We start from the raw sequence: 21599 nt of genomic DNA, 5'->3' as shown, positions 1-21599 counted from the left end.
AACTGATTCACTTTGTTATAAAGCAGAAACTAACACACCATTGTAAAGCAATTATACTCCAATAAAGATGTAAAAAAAATAAAAGGGAAAAGCCATTTCCATGAAGAACCATAAATGGTCAATAAACATGTGAGGAAAATACTTTAACTCAAGCTCACTAATTTAAAAGAAATGCAAGTTAAAACATGAGGTGGGCTTCCCTGGTGGCACAGTGGTTGAGAGTCCGCCTGCCGATGCAGGGGACATGGGTTCATGCCCGGATCCGGGAAGATCCCACATGCCGCGGAGCGGCTAGGCCCGTGAGCCATGGCCACTGAGCCTGCGCGTCCGGAGCCTGTGCTCCGCAACGGGAGAGGCCACAACAGTGAGAGGCCCACGTACCCCCCAAAAAAAAGAAAAAAATGAGGCATCATTTTTTAATCTAGTGAACAGCCAAAGAAAAATATAAACCATAAAACTTAAGCCAGCTAAGTTCCAGTGAAAAATGGAAAAGTCCTGCATTAGAGGTGCAATGTCTGGGACCCCAGAGTGTCCTTGAACTACGGTGACTTCGGTGTATCTTGTCACACGTTGCCTGACATTGGGCAGAGTCTATGGCTGTAAAATGAGCATAAATAGCTATCGCACAGAGCAGTTGGAAGGCTCAAACGATACTCAGAGGGAAAAGAAATATAAACGGTTGTTACTTTTTGTTCAGCGCGTTCATCCACGGGTTTACTTCTGTCGGCAGTATGGGAAATGCACAGGAATTACAGGAAAATGACACGACACAAATCAGGAGGAAGAAAGCCAGGGTAGGAGGTGGCCGAGGCGTGCAGCAGTGCCCTAGGGTACGGCGACGTCCCCCTAAGATCTCTGCCTCTAGAGCATCCTAGCCCCGGCGTCGATGCTCCACGGGGCCCGCAGCCACTCCGGGAAGGCGGTGGGAGGGCCGGAGTCACGCGCTGATTGGCTGACTGTGAGCACGGGGCGGGACGGATGGAGGTTCGGGGGTGGGGGGGGCGCGCGAGCGGAAGGCCGCGAGCGCGCACTTCCGGTCTTTGTGGCTCGCAGCTGCAGGTCCGGGGCTCGTGCCCTGGCGGCTCCTGAGCTTCGCGGTGAGGGACACTGGGCCTGAGACGGAGCGGGGGCGGGAGGGCGCGCGGCCGGGGCGGTGGGCGCTGGGTGGAGGAGCCCCGCTCCTCGGCCTGCCCATCTCCGGGTCTCGGCACCTTGTCCGGGCGGCGTCTCCGAGTGTCCTGGGGACGCAGAGGAGACCAGCACTGCCCCTGCTTTCCAGCGGAAAGGGCAGTTATTCCCCCACCGCCGTGATTTCGCAGATGCTGCGATTTAACCGGGATATAAAAATAGAAAGGCTAGTGCGGCAGGGCTGGTTAATAAACCACGGATTTGTAGGCTAAATATTCTGTTCTCTAAAGTTAACTGTAGTGTTAGTGTTCAGATGTACTGATCTGTCTTGCTAATTCAGGGGTACACCTTTCTATCAATATTCTTCTATCCAAAGATCAGATCATGATCGGTCTATATATTACAAAATTAAAAACAATTATTTGTTGCCATATTTCACTTTTTAAAATGTTTACTCCCCTATCTTCTAAGCTTTTTGAGAGTTGAGATTAACGTTTTTGCTTTTGTGTCTCTATAATATCTGACATTTGCGCACATGGTAAGCATTTAACAAATACTTCTTGGTTAATTTCTAGGTAGACTCATTTATTCACGAGCAAAAACCTTTGTATCTTAATACCTGGCTCGGGACAGAGCCCATAATAAGTGCCTCAATGTTTGTTGAAGAAGCGCATTAAATACTAAATTTAATCAAATGGCAAACGTCCAACAATGTTTTTATTTAAATCAACTCACGTTTAATATGGATTTTTAAAAATGTTTTATTACTACCTAAATGAAAAGCACCATTATGTGCCATAGGTTAAAGGTAACTAAAAATAAACGTTTAAAAATCAGCATATCAAATCCTAGCTAGATACTGTTACCCATGGAAGTCTGAGGCCTATAGTTTATTTAAAAGGGAATTCTGGGGCTTTCCTGGTGGCGCAGTGGTTGAGAGTCCGCCTGCCGCTGCAGGGGACACGGGTTCGTGCCTGGGTCTGGGAAGATCCCACATGCCACGGAGCGGCTAGGCCCGTGAGCCATGGCCGCTGCGCCTGCGCGTCCGGAGCCTGTGCTCCGCAGTGGGAGAGGCCACAACAGTGAGAGGCCTGCATACCGCAAAAAAAAAAAAAAAAAAAAAAAAAAAAAGATACATAAAAGGGAATTCTGTAAGTAACATCTTCAGAAGGTGTTAAAGACAGACTATTCTGCTTGATACAAACAGGATTGACAGAGAATTGAAAAGGAAATTCCTCAATATGTAATTCATGTTAATATTGCATTCTTTTGCCTCTAAAATAATTTCTCATAGCATAAATGTGGTAGGAATTCTACAAAATGAGAGACGTTGAATGAGGTGACTTTTAGTTTTGTCATTTGATTATTACTTAGTTACAGTCTCAAACCTGATCCCTTTCCATATATTACTCCGATGACTGATCTTTATTATCGTAAGTTCTTAGAGCGATGACTGATCTTTATTATTGTAAGCTCTTAGAGGTTTTCTTTCATTGCTGTAAGTTAACAGTGCTTTTATATCCTTCAGGAAAGAAGAGTTTACTCAAAAGCAACTGAAGTAGAGGACATAGTTGTAGTGAGCTTTTTGCTAAGCTGTTTCATCTCAGAACGGCTATGGAATCCAGAGCAGTTTCAACCCCAGTACCTCAGAATTCTCAGGAACAAGAGCTAATACTAGTGAAAGTAGAAGAAAGCCTTTCTTGGGGTCAGAAACTTAAGCAGAATGGGAGTACCCGATCCTGCCAGGAATTGTTTCGCCAGCAGTTCAGAAAGTTTTGCTACCAGGAGACACCTGGGCCCCGGGAGGCTCTGGGCCGACTCCAGGAGCTTTGCTGTCAGTGGCTGAGGCCAGAGTTGCACACGAAGGAGCAGATCCTGGAGCTGCTGGTGCTGGAGCAGTTCCTGAGCATCCTGCCTGAGGAGCTGCAGATCTGGGTTCAGCAACACAGTCCAAAAAGTGGCGAGGAAGCTGTGACTCTGTTGGAGGATTTGGAGAGGGAATTTGATGATCCAGGGCAGCAGGTGAGAACAGGGAGATGTGATATATTTTGGGGAAAGGAATCTACTTCCTGGAGCATGTGGTGGCATCATAAGAATGGAGTGAGAATTTGTCTCTACTGAACCGTAACCCTGAAGTGACTGCCAGGGCCATACCTGTCTCTGTCGTTAAACAGTTCTTTTGTTCCTACCCGTCATCCCTGGAGATGTCTTCGGTGACCTCTTGGAGATTTTTACTAAGCATTTTCCCTAGGGATTTTCTCACAAAGAAATTTTCTCACAAATTTTACTGATTTCAGGTCCCAGCTAGTCCACAGGGACCAGCAGTGCCATGGATGGATTTGACATGTCTTGGAGCATCCCAGGAGTTAACAGACATCGAACTCCAGCCTTTAAAGACACAGCTGAAACCCTGGGAACCTTGCCTTTCCCCCAGAAGCGGTAAGAAGTAGAAACTCATCTGGGAACTGTTATCAGGCCTCTGGTCTTGAGGGTAGAGAATTAACGACATTTTACAGCATGCCCCATGTGAGCCTCACGTTTATTTTTCTCGAATGGAGGTGCTCACTCTTGAGCACCTTTGTATTCAGCAATCCTGATGAATTGCAGTCAGCCCTCCTTGTGTCAGTTTCCCCATCATTTATCCACTTATTCCTTCATTTCATGACTTAATAAGGTGCTAGTACACGTCTGTATTGTGGTAGGCACTGGGTCTCTATCCTGAAAGAACTTTCAAGCCTAGATGGGGTGGTGGACAAGCAAAAAGGCAATTACAATACAGTATAGGGTAGTAAATTACAGAGTAATTAATGTACTCTGGGGGCACATATAAAGGCACCCACCCTAACTCCACCTTAGAGGTCCAAGGAGTACTTCCTGGAGGGAGAGACATCTAAGCTAGGACTTGAACTCTGAGTAGAAGAAAGCCAGGTAAATAGGTGGGAGGAGGAGATTCCCGAGCTAAAGGGAAAAACTGTTTCTCTGCTCACAACATTTCTGACACTGCATATGTGGGGTTTTCCCTCCCATTAAGCAATTCTGACACTAACTACCCAGAACCAGTGCAGACCCCACAGGTTAAGGTTTCAGTCCCAAGAGACTGCCTCCCACATCAGATGCCAGTTGCATGTAATGAGTCCCCAGATTATCCACACTTCTGTCCGATATGGCTGCAAATTGGTGCTTCCACAACCCCCTCCTCAGGTTTCATAATTTGCTATAATGGCTCACAGGACTCAGGGAAACACCTTACTTACCATTACCTGTTCATCATAAAGGACAGAAGTGAACAGCCAGATGAAGAAGTCCATAGCGCAAGGTTCAGAAGGGTCCTGGTCACAAGAACTTCTGTCTCTCTGGAGTTTGGGGTTCACCGCTCTCCTGGGTGCATTCACCATCCCTGAAGCTCTCTGAACCCCTTTGTTTAAGGTTTTTATGGAGGTTTTGTTAATTAAATCATTGGCCATTGGTGATTGATTAACTCAATCTCCAGCCCCTCTCCCTGGAGGTCAGAGGATGGGTCCAAAAGTTCTAACACTCTAATCAACCAGCTGCCCTGCCCTCCAAGAGTCAACTCATTAGAATAACCTCCGGCACCTTCTCATCTCTACCACAGAGGAAATTTTCAGGGGTTTTAAAAGCTCTGTGCCAGGAACTGGGGGTGAGGCCAAATCTATATTTCCCACATTACAGTATCACATGAGCAAAGTCCACAAAATCCTGAAGGTGAGAGATTACAATCCATTCCGGGAATTTCAGGTAATTCAATTTAACTTGAAGAGAGAACTCCTAGGGGAGAGCTGGTTAGAGGGAAACTAGAGACGAAACTGGGACACAGATTGTGAAAACGTGTCTGTCATGCTCATTCGTTTGTACAGTACAGTGGGGAACAGTTGAAGGGTTTTAGACGAGTGAGTGACATGATCAGATTTGTGTTTTAGGACTCAGTTGCAGAGCGGGAATGGATTTGAGGAAGGCAAGAGTAGAATCTGGTTAGAGACAGTTGTAATCCAAGTGGCCACAGTGAATAAATCAAGATGTATTGTGGTGAGAGGTGGGAAAGATCACGGCTGACTCCTGTTCTTCTGCATTTAACTTGAATTGCAGTAGCTGGTCGTTAAACGTGGAGCATGTGGGAGAGGAGTTGAGGGTGATACTCGGGTTTCGGTCTTGAACAACTTGGTTAATGGCGGTGCTATTCATATAAGTGGGAAAACATAAGGAAAAAAAATACATATGATGATGTGTTTAGTTTGGGACATTTTGGTGCTTGTCAAATATTTACAGGTAATATGGCCAATTAGCATTGGATACGAGAGTCTAGAGCTTCATAGAACTGGGATAGAATTGGGGATCTGGGGGGATATTAGCTTATAACATAAGTAGTGATTGAAGCTTAGGACATAGAGAGTTGGTGGAGTGAGGATATATGAGAGCTCAGAACAGAACCCTGAGAAACTCGTGTTCGAGTGATTGACCTTGAATCTAAGAAGGAACAGCCACAGAAATCAGGCTAATGTATTTGGAAGAGAATGGCTCTGGAAGGAAGATGTGGTCCCCAGTGTCAGTGCTACAGAGAGGCCAACTAAGTAAGATCCAGAAAGAAGCCATTGGATTTAGCAGCTATGAAGTTGATTTTGATGAGAGTAGTTTGGGGGGTGGGAGGTGCACAGGTATGGCAGAAACCAGATTACAGAATGGGAACGAGTACCAACAACCGTTTGAAGAAGCTTTATTCTCAGTGGGAGTGATGTTGCATGAGGGAGAGTTGTAGGCAAGGAGCTTGATTTAAAAAGATGAGAGAGACTTGAATTTATTTAAATGCTGACGAACAGGAGTCAGCAGAGAAAGAGATTGAAAACAATAGGAAAGGAATAGTGGGTAACTGATGAACTGAAGTCTCAGAGGAAGCAGGAAAGGATAAATTTCAAACTGTAGACGTAGGCCTTAGTATTAGAAAGGAGGAGGGACCCTATTTTGACCAGTTAAAGAAAAGATACATGCAGATGGCTTTATGTTTGTAAGTAGAAGCATCTGTTTTCTCTCACATAGAAAGGGAGTATTGAAAGTGGAGAAATAAAAAGTTGTTTTTTTGCTGTTATCATTTCAGATTGTGAGAACAATGGATCAGCAACAAAGAAGGACATTTCAGGAGAGAAATCACAAAGACTTCCCCAGGAGCCTTCATTTGGAGGAATTAGTGAACATGAAAGCAGTTCAGAATGGCAGCAAGGAAGTGCTACAGGGGAGAAATTAAGAAGATCCCCTTCCCAAGGGGGCAGTTTCAGTCAAGTAATCTTCACACACAAATCTCTAGGAAACAAAGACCATCCTGAGCCCCAGAGAAGCTTGATTCTAAATACAAACTCTATAACGTATCAGAAAGTTCCTGCAGAAGAGAGACCTTACAGGTGTGATGTATGCGGGCACAGCTTCAAACAGCATTCTGCTCTAACACAACATCAGAGAATCCATACTGGAGAAAAGCCGTACAAATGTAGCCAGTGTGGGAAGGCCTTTAGTTTGAGGTCCTATCTTATTATTCATCAGAGAATTCATAGTGGTGAGAAAGCATATGAATGCAGTGAATGTGGGAAGGCCTTCAACCAGAGCTCAGCCCTCATTAGACATCGGAAAATCCATACTGGTGAGAAAGCTTGTAAATGTAATGAATGTGGCAAAGCATTCAGTCAAAGTTCATATCTCATTATCCATCAAAGAATTCACACTGGTGAGAAACCCTACGAGTGTAATGAGTGTGGGAAAACCTTTAGCCAAAGCTCAAAGCTTATTAGACACCAGCGAATTCATACAGGAGAAAGACCTTATGAATGTAATGAGTGTGGAAAAGCTTTCAGGCAGAGCTCAGAGCTGATAACCCATCAGAGAATACATAGTGGAGAGAAACCCTATGAATGTAGTGAGTGTGGAAAAGCCTTCAGTCTGAGCTCAAACCTCATCAGACACCAGAGAATTCACAGTGGAGAGGAACCTTATCAGTGTAATGAATGCGGCAAAACCTTCAAAAGGAGCTCAGCCCTTGTTCAACATCAGAGAATCCACTCTGGGGATGAGGCTTACATATGTAGCGAATGTGGGAAGGCTTTCAGGCACAGATCAGTCCTCATGCGCCATCAGAGAGTCCACACTGTAAAGTGACTTATGAATACAATCAGTACTGTAAATACTTCAGTCAGGCTTCTATCTTTGTTAGTCAAAAGGGTTTAATTTACTTTGGAGTAAGACTCCATGGGGTGGTTGTACAGTACTAGGTCTCGAATCAATCTGACTTTATACAGCACTTGCCAGTGCTCATGCACATTGTCCCCTGAAAGCTTTTCCTGTGACTAATTAGAAGAGCAGACAGAAGAATCATTGCTTCCACCTTTCTCTTACCAGTAAGAATACTCAGGAACTGTGAAAGATGGGACTATAACATTGAAACATCATTTTCCATGAGAATGTCACAAAGGGCACCAGCAACTCTTGTCACTGCATCTAATTGTCAGTGGGCCAGATTTGGAGGATGGTGTGGAGAGTATGAGGGACATTTTGTCTCAGGAATGCAAAAATTGTACTGACCAGTTAAGAACAGTGGCAGGGCAGCGAGATATGGGGAAACAGTTTCATCGATGACTTATTGAGCCCACGGCAGACCAGAAGTGAGATAACGAAAAGGAAATACAAATTAAGTTATCCAACAGTTATTTTTTGAGTGGCTGCTTTGTGCCAGGCGCTAGGGATACAGTGGAGAATAAGACCATACCTTCAGTTTCACGGACAACACAAACAGGCGGTGACACTGTGGTACGATCCGTGCTGTGTGATGTTAAGGAGTACCTGGCCCAACCTTCCATCAGGGGAGGCTTCTGAGAAAAATTATCTGAAGGATGAGTGGCCAGGAAGGTCGGCCAGCCAGGAAGAAAGTCTGGCACATCTGAGGAAAGGAAAAGGCCATTTTGCCTGGAGTATTCTTTTTGAGTTCCTTTTGAAGTGGGTTCCTGTCTGTAGGAAAAGCATGCATGTGGCCAGAATCTGTTTACTGCAGTGCCTATAGTGAAACTGAGCCAGTGGAGGAATTTGTTAATAGACAAAACCTGGAGTCCTTGGAGCATGGCGTGGTGAGGAGCTTTGTCTTGGTTTGTATGACCCCAGGGGAAGGGTTAAAACGTAGCTTCCTTGTCCAACCTGGAGGCTAGGCCTTCCATGTGGGTGAGGGCAGAGCCCAGTCTAGAAGTTAAGAGTCTTAGAGTTCCAAATCTCACCCTCGCAGACATAAGGACTCCTTTGGTTCTTAAGACATGACCAGCGCTTCTGTCGGCTTCCTCCTAACTCCCCAGGCTCCGGGTCGGAAGCCGCTACGGCTGCCGTATCATTTGTTTCTGGGTCTGTACTTCCACAGTTCCTAGTGCGCGCCCCTAGGCTCAGGCACTAAAAACTTCCTCCACTGCTGGGTCTGTTACTCTCCAGGCGCCTCACGTGTGTTCAGTTTTGTCCTATCAGCAGTATTTCACAGTCTTGTGAATTTTGTTAAAGACCATGCTAAAGGGAAATAACAGTAACAGTCACGGTCCATCCAGAGAGACTGCCCTCTTCTGAGGGACCCAGCAGGAAAAGGATCCCTAGACTGGTGCTTCTCAGTGCAGTGCAGAAAGGTGTATAGGTTAGTCAGCAACAGAAAGACATGTTATTTAAAATACCTAATAGGTCAGAGTTACAACACACCTTACCAAAAAATTCAAACCTTTGGGAATCTCGAGTCCTGCACATAGGAAGAGTTTTCATGAGGATAAATAGAGAAGTAATGCCTCTGTTGGGGCATGGGCATGTACTAACCAGTAAGAATGGCAGGAGGACTAGATGCCCATGCTTGGAGAGAATGTGAGAAAAGAAAGGGCTAGGTTAAATAACCAAACAGCATGGTAAAGCTATTCAACTCATATTCCTCTTCCACAGAGGAAGATCCAATCAAACTGAAAAGGGCAGAACAAATGTTAAGTAGGAATTGATACAACATATATTACAAAAGGCAAATATTCTTTATATAGAGGGTTCTTGCATATATTGGTAAGAAACATAATAGGTACTTGCAAAGGGCTTTGTGTATATGTATTACTTCTCAGCCCATATTTTGCAGATGAAGAAATGAAGGCTTGAGGTCATGGCTTACTCAAGATCATGTAGCTACAAAGTGGTGACCTCCGACTTTAAACCCAGGCAGTAGGAATCCAGAACGTGTCTGGGGAGCCACTTCTCTGTACTATCTCCCCATGAAAAAGTCCCAGTAGAAAAAAGTAGTACTTAAATAGGCAAATCACAAAAGAATAAATGCCAATGGACAGTAAATATTAGCCTTGCTAGAATTAAAAATGTATATTAAAGCAAGAGTTGAGATGGCGCTTTTTTTCCCTCATAAAACTAAAAAAAGATTCAGGGAAATTGGGACTCTAATGCTGCTGGTGAGATGTGAGTAGATGCTGTCTGTGGCAATCAATACCAGAAGCCTTAAACATTGCCTTTTGACTTTAAAATTCTACCTGGAAATGTATGCTTCAGAAACCATCATGAATGTATACAAAGTCTTAAAAGCTGTTGATGTTGATTAATATTAAATAAGAAAGCGTTCATATCTTAAGTAAAAATATAAGACGATATGTACAATACGATTTGTGTAAAAATATATTTATGCATTAAAAATACTGGAAATATATATAATCTTAATGCTATACTGGTTATATCTGAGTAATAAGATTATAGGAGATTTAATTTTTTCTTGTGTTTGTGTCTTCCAATTTTTTCTACAGTAAATATCTAAAATTTCTAAAGTTAGAGAAAAAAAGGTTTAAAAGGGAATGGAAGCCCAGGATAGCTGAGAAATTATCAAGAAAAGCATGTGCTTTCTATGGCATCTCTGTGCCTTCCAAGTCCTAGGCAGTTAGCTAACTCGTTAACTGATCTGTGACTTCCTAACTGGTAAGTGACAATGGCAGATGTACTCATCTGACTAGTGTACAAAAAAACCAGTGCAAATTATAAATCTCTGTGCAAATATAAGTTATTTGCATGAAAGTGATTATAGTTGAGAAAAGCAATAGCCTTGAAGTGAAGACTTCTGTTCTCATTAGTGCTTCTCCGTGAATTCTGCAGCCATAAGCAAGTCACCTGACAACTCTGGACCCTCAGTTTAAGAGAGCTGAAGTAGGTGATCTCTTACAGTTAAAGCTTCAACAGTCTATATGAAACAGAGGGGGCACCAAGTAGGTGGATGTCAAAGGTAATTGTTTTTTCCTTCACCAGAGTTGCCTGAGGAAAAGTAATCCATCCCTTTCCTTTCTGCTCAGAGCCCTCATTTCTCTCGGTGTAGAGGCAGTCCACTGTTTACCTTAAATGGGTCCTGCGCAGATTCATGGATTTAAAAAGATGTGGAATTTAGGCAAAGTGCTTAATACCAGTTTCCTACCTCTCCACTCCTCCCTCCTCACTTCCACAGGCTGCAGTTAACACTGTCCAGATGAGATTAGAAATTTAAGCAAGTCTGACCTTGGTCTCTCCAACCCCCCCTGTGAACAACTTTGCTTCTTTTGCCCCGTAAAGTGAATCCTTAGAGCAAGGAGGATTGCCAATCATTTCCATGCAGAAGGAACTGACCTGAAGAGCATTTCTGCAAAGTCAAGAGGAAGGGTGAGCAGGGTAGGCAGACCTACCCCCTGCTCTCTGATGGCCCAAAACCAGATGTTGCTGCTCAGTAACTTTATCGTTCACAGCTCTCTTGTTGGCAGGCACAAATGATGACAGATCTAAAGGGTCATGGGGTGTTCTTGCACATGTGTGTCTATTAAGGACCTGCTGAGAGGGGAGGGGAAAGCTGTGGTATTCTCCCAGGCTCTTGCTCCCAAGGTGGGGAAGCGTCCTGATTCTTGTGGACGATACGTCTGTTTGTAGAGGCTACTTGCTCTCATTCCCATGTTCTTTCAACCACAGTGCAGCTCCAGATGTCCCCTCAATTTTGTGACTTCACCTGGTGAACTGCAGCCCCAGGGACTAGGTATCGTTTCCAGACATGTTTTGGCCCAGGAATCAAAGCTAAGACCACCAATTCCCTGCCTTCTTCCCACAACTCCTTCCCCCATTCTCCCAGCACATCTCCATTCGTGTTACGGTGCTCCCTATTACTGAATGATTAATTTCAAAGCAAAACTTAAAACTCAAATTTTATTACAAGACATCTTGCATTACATTCTAATACTAAATAGTTAAAGTATAAACAATGAGGTCCTACTGTATAGCACAGGGAACTATATTCAATATCCTGAGATAAATCATAATGGAAAAGAATATTAAAAAAGAATGTGTGTATATATATATATATATATATATATATATATGTATAACTGAATCACTTTGCTGTACAGCAGAAATTAACGCCACATTGTAGATCAACTACAAAAAATATTTTAAATAAACAGTTGAAGTATATAATCAAAAGTATAAGTGTTAAAATCAGTTACTAAAAATGATTTACCAAACAAGATTTTCACCAAAAAAAGTACACATATATTAGGGTTGGGGGGGGGGTGTAAAAAAAAATCTACTAGAAGTACTCCAAAATGTTAACAAAGTTTCTATGGATGGTGGGATCGTGGGTGATTTATACTTTCTCATTTTCTGTACTATCAACATTTACAATTAATTCACAATCAGTAAAAAAAATATTAAGTGGTATTAAAAACATGAAATCATTTGATTGTCACCCATAGGAAAAGGCAACTATCCATTTGAAGGATCTTTTTAGATTTCTGACTGGCCTCACTAATAATCCTACAACCTCTGGACACAAAAGCTGTCTCCCTAATTTCACCTCTCCTATTACCCACAACAGCTTTGATTATCACATCTTCTTCAGAAGTGACAGTATCAGGAAGGGAAATCAGGACATCTTAGAAGAGGACTCAAACTTCCTCTTAGGTGTTAACTGCCCTCAGCAATTGTGAGTTAATTAAAACTGCCAAAATAAAAATTGGAGAAGTAAAGTTTTGAGGAATATTCAACAAATAATCATTGCCCTCACGTAGCTTAGCATCTGTGAGTCTGGTGATGAGAGGAGGGAACAGGGAATAAGGAAGGCAGACCTCCCATTCAGGTGTTCCTGTCAGCTTCCCATTTCCTGAGCCCTAGGGTCATGGGACACAAGCACTTCAGTCCGCACTGTCCCTCTAGCCTCCAATATGTATTCTTTCCTTGGTGTACAAACATGCCTTTTTCCATACAACGCAGCAAAGTCTTCCATCACTCTAATTCTCCTAAGTACTCCAAGAGAACTGGGATAGGCCACCCAACTCAGTGACTAAATAGGAAGAGAGGAACAAACACCTGTCCTGGCTTCTGAACCAGGGGCCCCCAAGAAAAATTTCCTGCCAGAGACTTCAGAGGAAGGGATGTCTCCAGATCCTCTGTTCATGCCATTGCATGTGATATAACCTCTGCCTGTAACATTCTTCTCTTCCTTCTTGCCTTGGTCTGGCTAACTTCTACCCACCTTTTATGCCTCAACTGAGATTTCATCACATCCAGGAAGCCTTTAGTGACTCATGGACCAGGCTAGGTACTCCCCTGCCATACATGCATTTCAACAGAACCATATATATATATATATATGTATATATATATATATATATATATATAAAATATATCCCGTTATATCACATATATATCATATATACATATCCCATTATTCACCCCCAAAGTGAATTCCTAGTATTTCATAGTTGTACAACTCTTACCCAAAGAGTTAAACTCTGGTGTGAGTTCTCTGATGCTGCATAAGGCCTGATCTATGCCTAAATGTTTTCTTACATTCACTACATTCATAAGGCTTTTCTCCAGTGTGGATTCTCTGGTGCTGGGTGAGGGCTGAGCTCTGATTGAAGGATTTTCCACATTCATTACACTCATAAGGTTTCTCTCCAGTGTGAATTCTTTGATGTTCAGTAAGGATAGAGCTTCTACCAAAAGCCTTACCACATTCAATACATTCATAGCCTTTGTCTCCAGTGTGAATTTTCTTATGCTGAATAAGGGCTGAGCTCCGGCTGAAAGCTCTCCCACATTCACCACATTCATAAGGTTTCTCTCCAGTGTGAATTCTCCGATGCCGGATGAGCTCTGAGCTGCCCCTGAAAGCTTTTCTACATTCACAACATTCGTAGGGTTTTTCACCACTATGAATTCTCTGATGTCTAACAAGGTCTGAGCTCAGACTAAAGGCTTTGCCACATTCTTTACATGCATAAGGTCTCTCTCCAGTATGAGTTCTCTGATGTCTAATCAGCTTTGAGCTCTGGCAAAAGGCTTTCCCACAGTCGAAGCACTCATAGAGCTTTCCCCCAGCGTGAATTCTCGGTTGTGTTATAACATTTGAGTTCAGACTGAGACTTCCTTCACCTTCATTACATTCCAGGACACTCTCTTCTGTGGAGATTTCCTTGTTGAAGTTTGTCAGGCTAAAATGTCTTTCCTGGGAAGGGAGCTGACTCATTTTGTCCCCTGAAGCACTTCCTTTTGGCTTCTCAAAATTGTCCAGACCTCCCAAAGCTTCTTCAACTACCTGTCCTGAAGGAGTTTCCCCAGGGAGTCGTCTTGAGGATATCATGGCTGCTGATGCCACACATTCAATAATTTCTTGCTTTGCTGTCAACAATTTGTCAGCCACCAGCTTGCCATCTAAAAATGTGAACAGAAAATGCAAGTGTCATTTGCTCCCCATGTTGGAAGAAAAGAACTTACTGTAGCAGAAACAGAAAATAAACCAAATGAAATAGGTATTTACCTATTAGAAGGAAAACTCTTAAAAACTAGCTTCCCAACCTAGAATTTAGAAAAGTGGCCTGGGGTAGGGAGAGTTGGCACCCTCAGAGAGTAACATAGACTAGAATGAGAGTCAGCATTGGAAAGGAGGGATGGTGAACAGGGCAAGACATTAGTTAAGGGAGTTAGTGATAAACAGGAGTAGCAGTGAGAGACCAGGAAGCTGGGAGACAATCTTGGGTTAGAGGAGAAGATGTGCTTTTAGGTAATGAGGGAAAGGAAAAGAGGTGATAAAGAGTAATTAGAATAAAGACAGATGTCTAAGAGTCTTGAATCAGCAGTGCTTCTACAAAAATAGGAGAGCAGGAGATACAATTAGGAAATGCTTTAGGGGTTAGAATTGGACAGAGGTAGGTGGTACAAAGGTAAATTGCAGATTCTGGCAGGTTCTAAGTTGATCAAATGATTATAAGCAAATAGAATAAGACATGCAGAGCATAAGAAAAGGAATATTGTGAGTTCCTGACTCATTCTGGGGCCAGGTGGGAGTCTTCTATGTTCACTTTTTTATGTATAAATGGTCAAAGATGGTGGATGGAAACAAGAGGCAGACGTGACTGCCTGGTGCCAAACCTTCAGCTCTCACACGACACACCCCTCTCATTTCTCGATTTCTAGTAACTCAGAACAGGAGACTACTGGATGATGGCTGAGGTAACTTCAATTATTTTGAGTAGGGAAAATCTGAAGAACTGTTAAGTTACTTTCGTCCCCCCCAAAGCCCTCTAAACTTATATGAATTTTACACATCAGGAAACGAAGGCTCAGAGAGGCTATGTCACTGATGTAAGGCCACAGAATTAGTAATTGGTAGAGTCGGGATTCTAACAAAGATGCTTAACATCAAGGCCTGCTCTTTCCCCCTATGTCATCTGCTTTCCCTACTGGAAGGAAGCAGGGCTGTAGTTGCACTAAGAAAAAAAAATTAATTTAAAAACCATTTTTATTTAGCTTCAGAAAAGTCATGTTTTTCTATGAAAACAAATACTTCTTTTTGATATTCTTGGAGTTCATCACACTTCAAACACAACAATAAAGGCTCACAATGATTACGTGACCAAAGCAGGGAGCTATCCAGCTTTCCCTTTCCTCACTCCTTACCAGAAATCACAGATGGACAACACTGCCTCTTAGATCAGGACAGAACACTAAAATTCACACTGTTCTTGGATCTTAAATAGAAATTTAAATTACTCAAGGCTATGCTCGTTCAAAAAGGGAAAATTTACGAATAAAAGCATAATATATAAAAAAGGCAGAAGAATAATAAGCACCGACTTGGTTAAAGTCAGAGACCTGACAACCTAATGAGAAATCTTGTGAAAGTAGTAAATAGGTCAAATTATAAAGAGTATACATTATAAAGGGTATAAAGTGGCAATAAAATTGTGTAGGGACAAATTTAGGGCTGTGAAAATTAGAAAAGCAATGTAATTTATAGGATTTAAAATACTTCTTCAAATTCTATAATCACATGAAGACAAATGATGAGACCAGAGAAAAATCTTGACCTTAGATGTATCGATCAGGAAAATACCAAGACTCTTATTCTTTCAACTATATATGTATATTACATTTTTATTTATTTATTTATTTATTTTTTTGTGGTACGCAGGCCTCTCACTGTTGTGGCCTCTCCCGTTGCGGAGCACAGGCTCCGGACGCGCAGGCTCGGCGGCCATGGCTCACGGGCCCAGCCGCTCCGCGGCATGTGGGATCCTCCCGGACCGGGGCACGAACCCGTGTCCCCTGCATCGGCAGGCGGACTCCCAACCACTGCGCCACCAGGGAAACCCTGTATATTACATTTTTAAAAATTAGGATAAACAGTTAACTAGAGTAATTCCTGGAAATGACAGAGATTAAAAGTAGAATATGAGATGATTACTTGAATATTTAGAAATATTGGTACAAAAATAATCCAAACAATCTAATTGATATCTTCCAAGAGTGAGTGATAATTTACAATCAAGCCCAAAGTCCAGATGCTGGAGGGCAGGGTATAGATTATAGGAGGCTCTTCGGAAGAGAAATAAGCCACAGGTTCCTCTGTAGAAGAGCTCTTCTATATAACATCCCCTCACCCCATCCCACTACTTCCCTACCTTTTCAGTGACCTGTATGGTCTAAAATCATCTTAACTCGGACTTGGCCTTTAATTGCACATGGGCAAATATGATTCAGCCTTAATACTATATAGGCTCCACTACCCACTCAGATCCCCTTCACCAACACAGTGCCTCCTTCCCCCAGCCGCTGTGAGTGTTGGCTCCTAACGACCCACAGCTTCCCTCTTCTCTGGAGCGTTGCCCTGGCTGATGAAAGCCACCTGGCCTAGGAAATTACTTCGACCCTCACTGCCCCCCAACCCCGCTTCAAGAAGGAACAACTCAGCAGTACAATTATGCTCCAGGGGGTCCCCCCAAAGCCCCACCTCATGGATTAAGCCAAGGCTAGGTTTTACCCGAGACCATATCATTGCTTGATCTTTTCCCTTCCTAACCCTACCTCTCTCACTCCATCACAGAGTTCTCCTGAGGAGCACGCCCTCAGTAAACCACCTGCACTCAAATCTCCATCTCAGGCTCTTCTTCTAGCAAAACATACTGCTAGGCTAGTGAAGAAGCTAAGGAAAATTATATATTATATTATATAACCAAGAGTGTAAGGTTGTAAAAATGACATGGCAACTCTTACAATCCTATCAAGGTGGATTCCTCCAATGATTTAATCCTTATTGACCTAGGTAAGAGATGTGAAATGATCCACATTAATTCTTCAGAGGTGGAGCTAAGACCCTCAAGACTAGAAAGAGATCATCATAATGAGATTTATCAGAAACCCAGTCAAGGCCATTCAAGACCATATACTTAGGAATCAGGCATAAACGGAGGATGAGGACATTTTGCTAAGGCCAAGGAAGGCTGGAAGATGGAATCACTGTGGCCATAAGTTGATTGAGTCAACAACATAATACCACTGTGAAGGGGCAAACAAATAAAAATATATAGAGTGCAACAAATAAGAGTTGGGGTGTGTGTGAATCTACCTTGTAAATTGACCAGATCTTCATTAGAGTACTTAATTTTTTTTATCCCTGTACTTCAAATGAATGTGGAGAAACTGAAGCACATCCAGAGGAATGAGCTGTGATGACCGGAGAGATGGAACACAGATGGAATCAGAGGCAGTGAAATGCTTAGTTAAAACAAAGTCAAAGGGCAGTGTACTCATTACCTTCAAGAACAGGTGTGTTTTATGAGGATTCTGCTAAACAAATAAAATAAAATGGAATTAAATTAAAGCAGTAAGTAGTTCATATGGACACAGAGAAGAAGTTTAATACCGTTTTAGTTTGCCCGTCTGCCTGCCGTAACAAAATACCCTACACTGGATGGCTTAAACAACAGAAATTTATTTTCTCACAGTTCTGGAGGCTGGAAGTCCAAGATCAAGGTGTTGGCAGGTTTGGTATCATTTGAGGTCTATCTCTCCTTGGCTTGCAGTGGCTCCTTCCCACTGTGTCCTTATACGGTTGTCCCTCGATTTGTGTTATGTCCCAATCTCCGCTTCTTACAAGGACACCGTCGTATTGGATTAGGGCTCACCCTAACAATCTCATATTAACTTATTTACTTATTTAAAGGCCCTACCTCAAATACAGTCATGTTCTCGGGTACTGGGTGGGGGTAGGGCTTCAACATAGAAACTGGGGGGACATAATTCAGGCCACAACAAATATCAGTATGAAAAGCCCAAGAACGACTTAAAAAATTACAGCACAGTCTCTGTTCCTCAAGACCTTAAAAGAAGGAAATAGCAGTCATCTACCCTAACTGATCTAGATATTTACCTACTTTAAGGCAGGGGACTTGAGGAGATGATTTTTTTAAATCCACTTGAATGTAGTTTTTGCTTGATGCGGAAAATATTTAAGTGGGCTTACTTGGCTAATGATGTGGGGGGCGGGTGCTGGGAGGGAGTTTCCTAGGAGGTCTCAGTGTACAGATGCATGGATACCTTTGGTGAATGCCATGGTCCAAGATCTAGCCCTTGACCTTGTGGCCTCATAAACCTAACTTTATCATCATACAATGAATAGATTTACCTCTTGGGGTTAACTCTCATTAGCCAAGCTCATGAAACTGAGCAATAAAACCATAACAAAAATTAATGAGTAATTTAACTGTCACACAGACCAGACTAGACTAATGTACATTTTTATTATAGCTAGGCTTCATAGGAATTTAATAAGATTGCTTGGTAAAGATGAAATCAGAAGGGTAGTTGGCTGTAACAAACTTGTTAATGAGAACAAGTTAACAGGCCTGATGTACATGCTGCCCATAGGGATGATTTTGCCAATAACATAATCAAAGCCCTTTTGGTCAGCTTCAAATCCACCTTTCAGTGCCCTGCCTGTGCAACACTTCTCCCTGGCCAGCTGACAACGATGTGACCTTTAACAGTAGGGGCTGAACAGACCCTGGAGGAAGAAGGGGCTTTTCTTCCTGGTGCTGGTGTGCTCTCTTTTTCCCTGCAACGTGTGGGGCACCCAGCAGTGCCAATCAGTTTCAGGGGCACCATCCCTGAGGGTAGCTTTGCAGCAAGTTCTGTGTCATGGCACCTCCCCATGGTGGGGGGTTGCTCCTGACACCCCAGAGGGTAGCTTCTGAGTTCTGCCCCCTAGAACACACACTTTCCCCCCACCCATGAATGGCTTTCCTTCATACGCCAAAGAGCAGTTTCCCAGCAAATCTGCCAGCAAGCACTCAGGGGGCATCTCCACCCAGTGGAACATAGCTGTGTCCTCTCCAACAAGATCTGGATCTCAGTTCTGCCAAGGGAGGGGGAAGATGCAGCACCCTCTTGCAGATTTGTTCCTTTCTTGGGTGCTCTGCCTCAACCCTAAAGACTCCCTGTATGTGTTACTTCTGTATACGTTATGGGGGTTTTAAAAACTAATTAGTAAGTAATCCTCTGGCATAATTAATAATTCTTAACATTAAATTTTCCCTTTTCAAGTTACTATGTGGCTTCTCTTATTGATACATTATGCATCTCCATCTTAGGGACTGCCTTGTCAGTAGGACCATAATATTAAAAACCCAGAATACTGCTCTTTGAATATTATGGAGATTATTAGAGAATTTTATTAGAGACCTTAATTCTTAACCCCAAATTAGAAATTATATTGGAATTTCAGATTCTAGGCAGAGCCAATGGAAGAATATTTCTAGGCAAGGGGGCTTTTTCACAGCACTTAATGACAGTCATAAGAGGCAGTTGTTAAGAAAATGACCCATGCCACGGATTTAAGCCCTCACCTCCGCCCTCAACCTCAATGGACTGTGGCTCCTCACCTCTCTCACAGAAACCCTGGGGCTCCTGAATCTCATTCTTGCCCTGGTTCTCCAAGGGCTCCAGCTGGATACTCAGCGACTTCAGTGCTCCCACAGATGTCATTTCCTTCCAGATCATTCCTTGGCCATGAGCTGTGTCCTAGGAGTAATCAAGTACCAACACTATGATTCTGAGGACATACAAGAGGAAAACCCCTAGATTAACAGGGCAGGGCAGCCAGAATCAGAAACTCATTCAGGTGATTAGATAGAAAACAACAAGACTAAAAGCTCTAGTGACTTGATCCCAGTGCACAAATAATAACCCAAAGGACAAACATTTTATAATTCTCGGGGAGCCCAGTCAAGGCCACTCAGAATGGCTTCCTCATTAACTTACAGTCAGTAAAACAAGCAAACAAAACACCTACTTACCTGTTGCCTTGGCTCGTCAAGCTCTTTCTCCAGCTCCTCCAGCATCACCACGGCTTCCTCTCCACTCCCTGGTTGGTTCCCTCGAAGCCAGGTCTGCAGCTCCTCTGGCAGCATGCTCAGGAACTGCTCCAGCACCAGCAGCTCCAGGATCTGCTCCTTGCTGTGCACCTCTGGCCTCAGCCACTGACAGCACAGCTCACGGAGCCGGCTCAGAGCCTCCCGGGGCCCCGCGGAGTCAGAGTAACCGAACTGCCTGAACCGCTGGCGGAAGGCCTCCTGACTATAGGCATTGCCCTGAAGGCCAAAGTCCTGCCCCCAAACATAATTTTCTTCTTCGACCTTCACAATTATGAGTCCTTCCTGCTCTTTTGGAGCATGGTAGACCAAGGCTGCCGACCTTCCTGCCATTCTGGGCAGAGATAGTCTGAAGAGGCTGCCTAGTTGAAGCGGGGAGGGGATGGACGTCTCGTGTCTGAGAGATTCTTTCTGAATTCCAGTTCTCCAAAGAGCTCCTGAGGTGGACAATGCTAATATCACACAGGGAAAAAAAAATGTGTTTAGAATATAAATTCAGGTGTTTGAAAGCCAGTTGCCACCGAGTGTAGCACTGTAAAGGAAACTGACTAAAAGGGAGCTTCCATGTAAATAATACCTTTATAGATGATTCAGGATTTTTCTCAGGATGTAAAACAGAAAAGTTAAAGTACCACTGAAATAAATTCAACTTTTTGTAACAATGTTAGAGATGACATTAGGGATAATAACTAATGCTTATACATCATGGAAATCAGGAAAAACACTATAGTATATTATCACCTCTCAGAATAATAACCACCATTTTACTGAGCACCTACTAGATGCCAAGCACTAGCTAGATACTTGACATAAATTTAATATAATTTCCCTAATAATTCTATAAGGATAATCATAATTATGCCCATTTTCCAAATGAGGCTACTGAGAATCACAAGGGGACCAAAGACACACAGCCAGTAAGCAGCAGAATGGCTCTTTGCAACCAGAGGATTTATTAGTTCTTTCTATTAAGCCATAGGGTCTCCCCAAAGAAGGGAATTTGCACTTAATAAACCTACTATGGGCCAGGCACTTTACAAATACAATTTTTTGAGGCTTGTAAATAACACTAATAGGTATGTATTATCAGCCCCACTTTACAGACAAGGAAACTGAGGTTCTTGAAAGTTAAATAATTTGCCCAAGGCCCCAAACTGGTATACGGCAAAGTCAAGACATGAACCTAGAGTAGCCCAACTCTAAAGCACTTGTTTTTTTAAATTACAGAACGGGTTAATGCCCAGGACAATCCTGGTTGCTACTATAAATTAAGAATGAGGGTGAAGGACTTCCCTGGTGGCACAGTGGTTAAGAATCCACCTGCCAATGCAGGAGACAGGTTCAAGCCCTGGTCCAGGAAGATCCCACATGCCGCGGAGCAACTAAGCCCGTGTGCCACAACTACTGAGCCTGCACCCTAGAGCCCATGTGCCACAACTACTGAAGCCTGTGCGCCTAGAGCCCGTGCTATGCAACAAGAGAAGCCACTGCAATGAGAACCCCGTGCACTGTAACGAAGAGTAGCCCCCGCTCGCCACAACTAGAAAAAGCCCGCACACAGCAACGAAGACCCAACGCAGCCAAAAATAAATAAATAAATATATAAAATTTTTTAAAATCTGCTTTCTAGGGCTTCCCTGGTGGCGCAGCGGTTGAGAGGCCGCCTGCCGATGCAGGGGACGTGGGTTTGTGCCCCGGTCCGGGAAGATCACACATGCCGTGGAGGGGCTAGGCCGGTGAGCCATGGCTGCTGAGCCT

The 21599-nt window shown here is 43.3% G+C and overlaps 2 protein-coding genes across 2 annotated transcripts in view; one reads left to right on the top strand and one right to left on the bottom strand.

Moving 5' to 3' along the window:
* The first annotated feature begins 1046 nt into the window (after positions 1-1046).
* ZNF397 (zinc finger protein 397) overlaps positions 1047-21599 on the top strand; it is a 53921-nt gene continuing 33368 nt past the window's right edge. The window contains exons 1-4 of the mRNA XM_032654103.1: positions 1047-1097; positions 2657-3150; positions 3426-3567; positions 6236-7276. Of these exons, the coding sequence (XP_032509994.1) occupies positions 2743-3150; positions 3426-3567; positions 6236-7276 (1591 nt within the window). The 5' untranslated portion in view covers positions 1047-1097; positions 2657-2742. The remainder of the gene's footprint in view (positions 1098-2656; positions 3151-3425; positions 3568-6235; positions 7277-21599) is intronic.
* The window catches only part of ZNF24 (zinc finger protein 24), a 64291-nt gene continuing 55548 nt past the window's right edge, over positions 12857-21599 (bottom strand). The window contains exons 2-4 of the mRNA XM_032654105.1: positions 19767-20278; positions 19353-19491; positions 12857-13845 (exon numbers count right to left, since the gene is read on the bottom strand). Of these exons, the coding sequence (XP_032509996.1) occupies positions 12914-13845; positions 19353-19491; positions 19767-20278 (1583 nt within the window). The 3' untranslated portion in view covers positions 12857-12913. The remainder of the gene's footprint in view (positions 13846-19352; positions 19492-19766; positions 20279-21599) is intronic.

This window comes from Phocoena sinus, chromosome 14 (assembly GCF_008692025.1).
Source record: "Phocoena sinus isolate mPhoSin1 chromosome 14, mPhoSin1.pri, whole genome shotgun sequence".
In the NCBI taxonomy this organism is placed as follows: domain Eukaryota; kingdom Metazoa; phylum Chordata; class Mammalia; order Artiodactyla; family Phocoenidae; genus Phocoena; species Phocoena sinus.
This window is presented reverse-complemented; position numbering and strand designations above follow the sequence as displayed.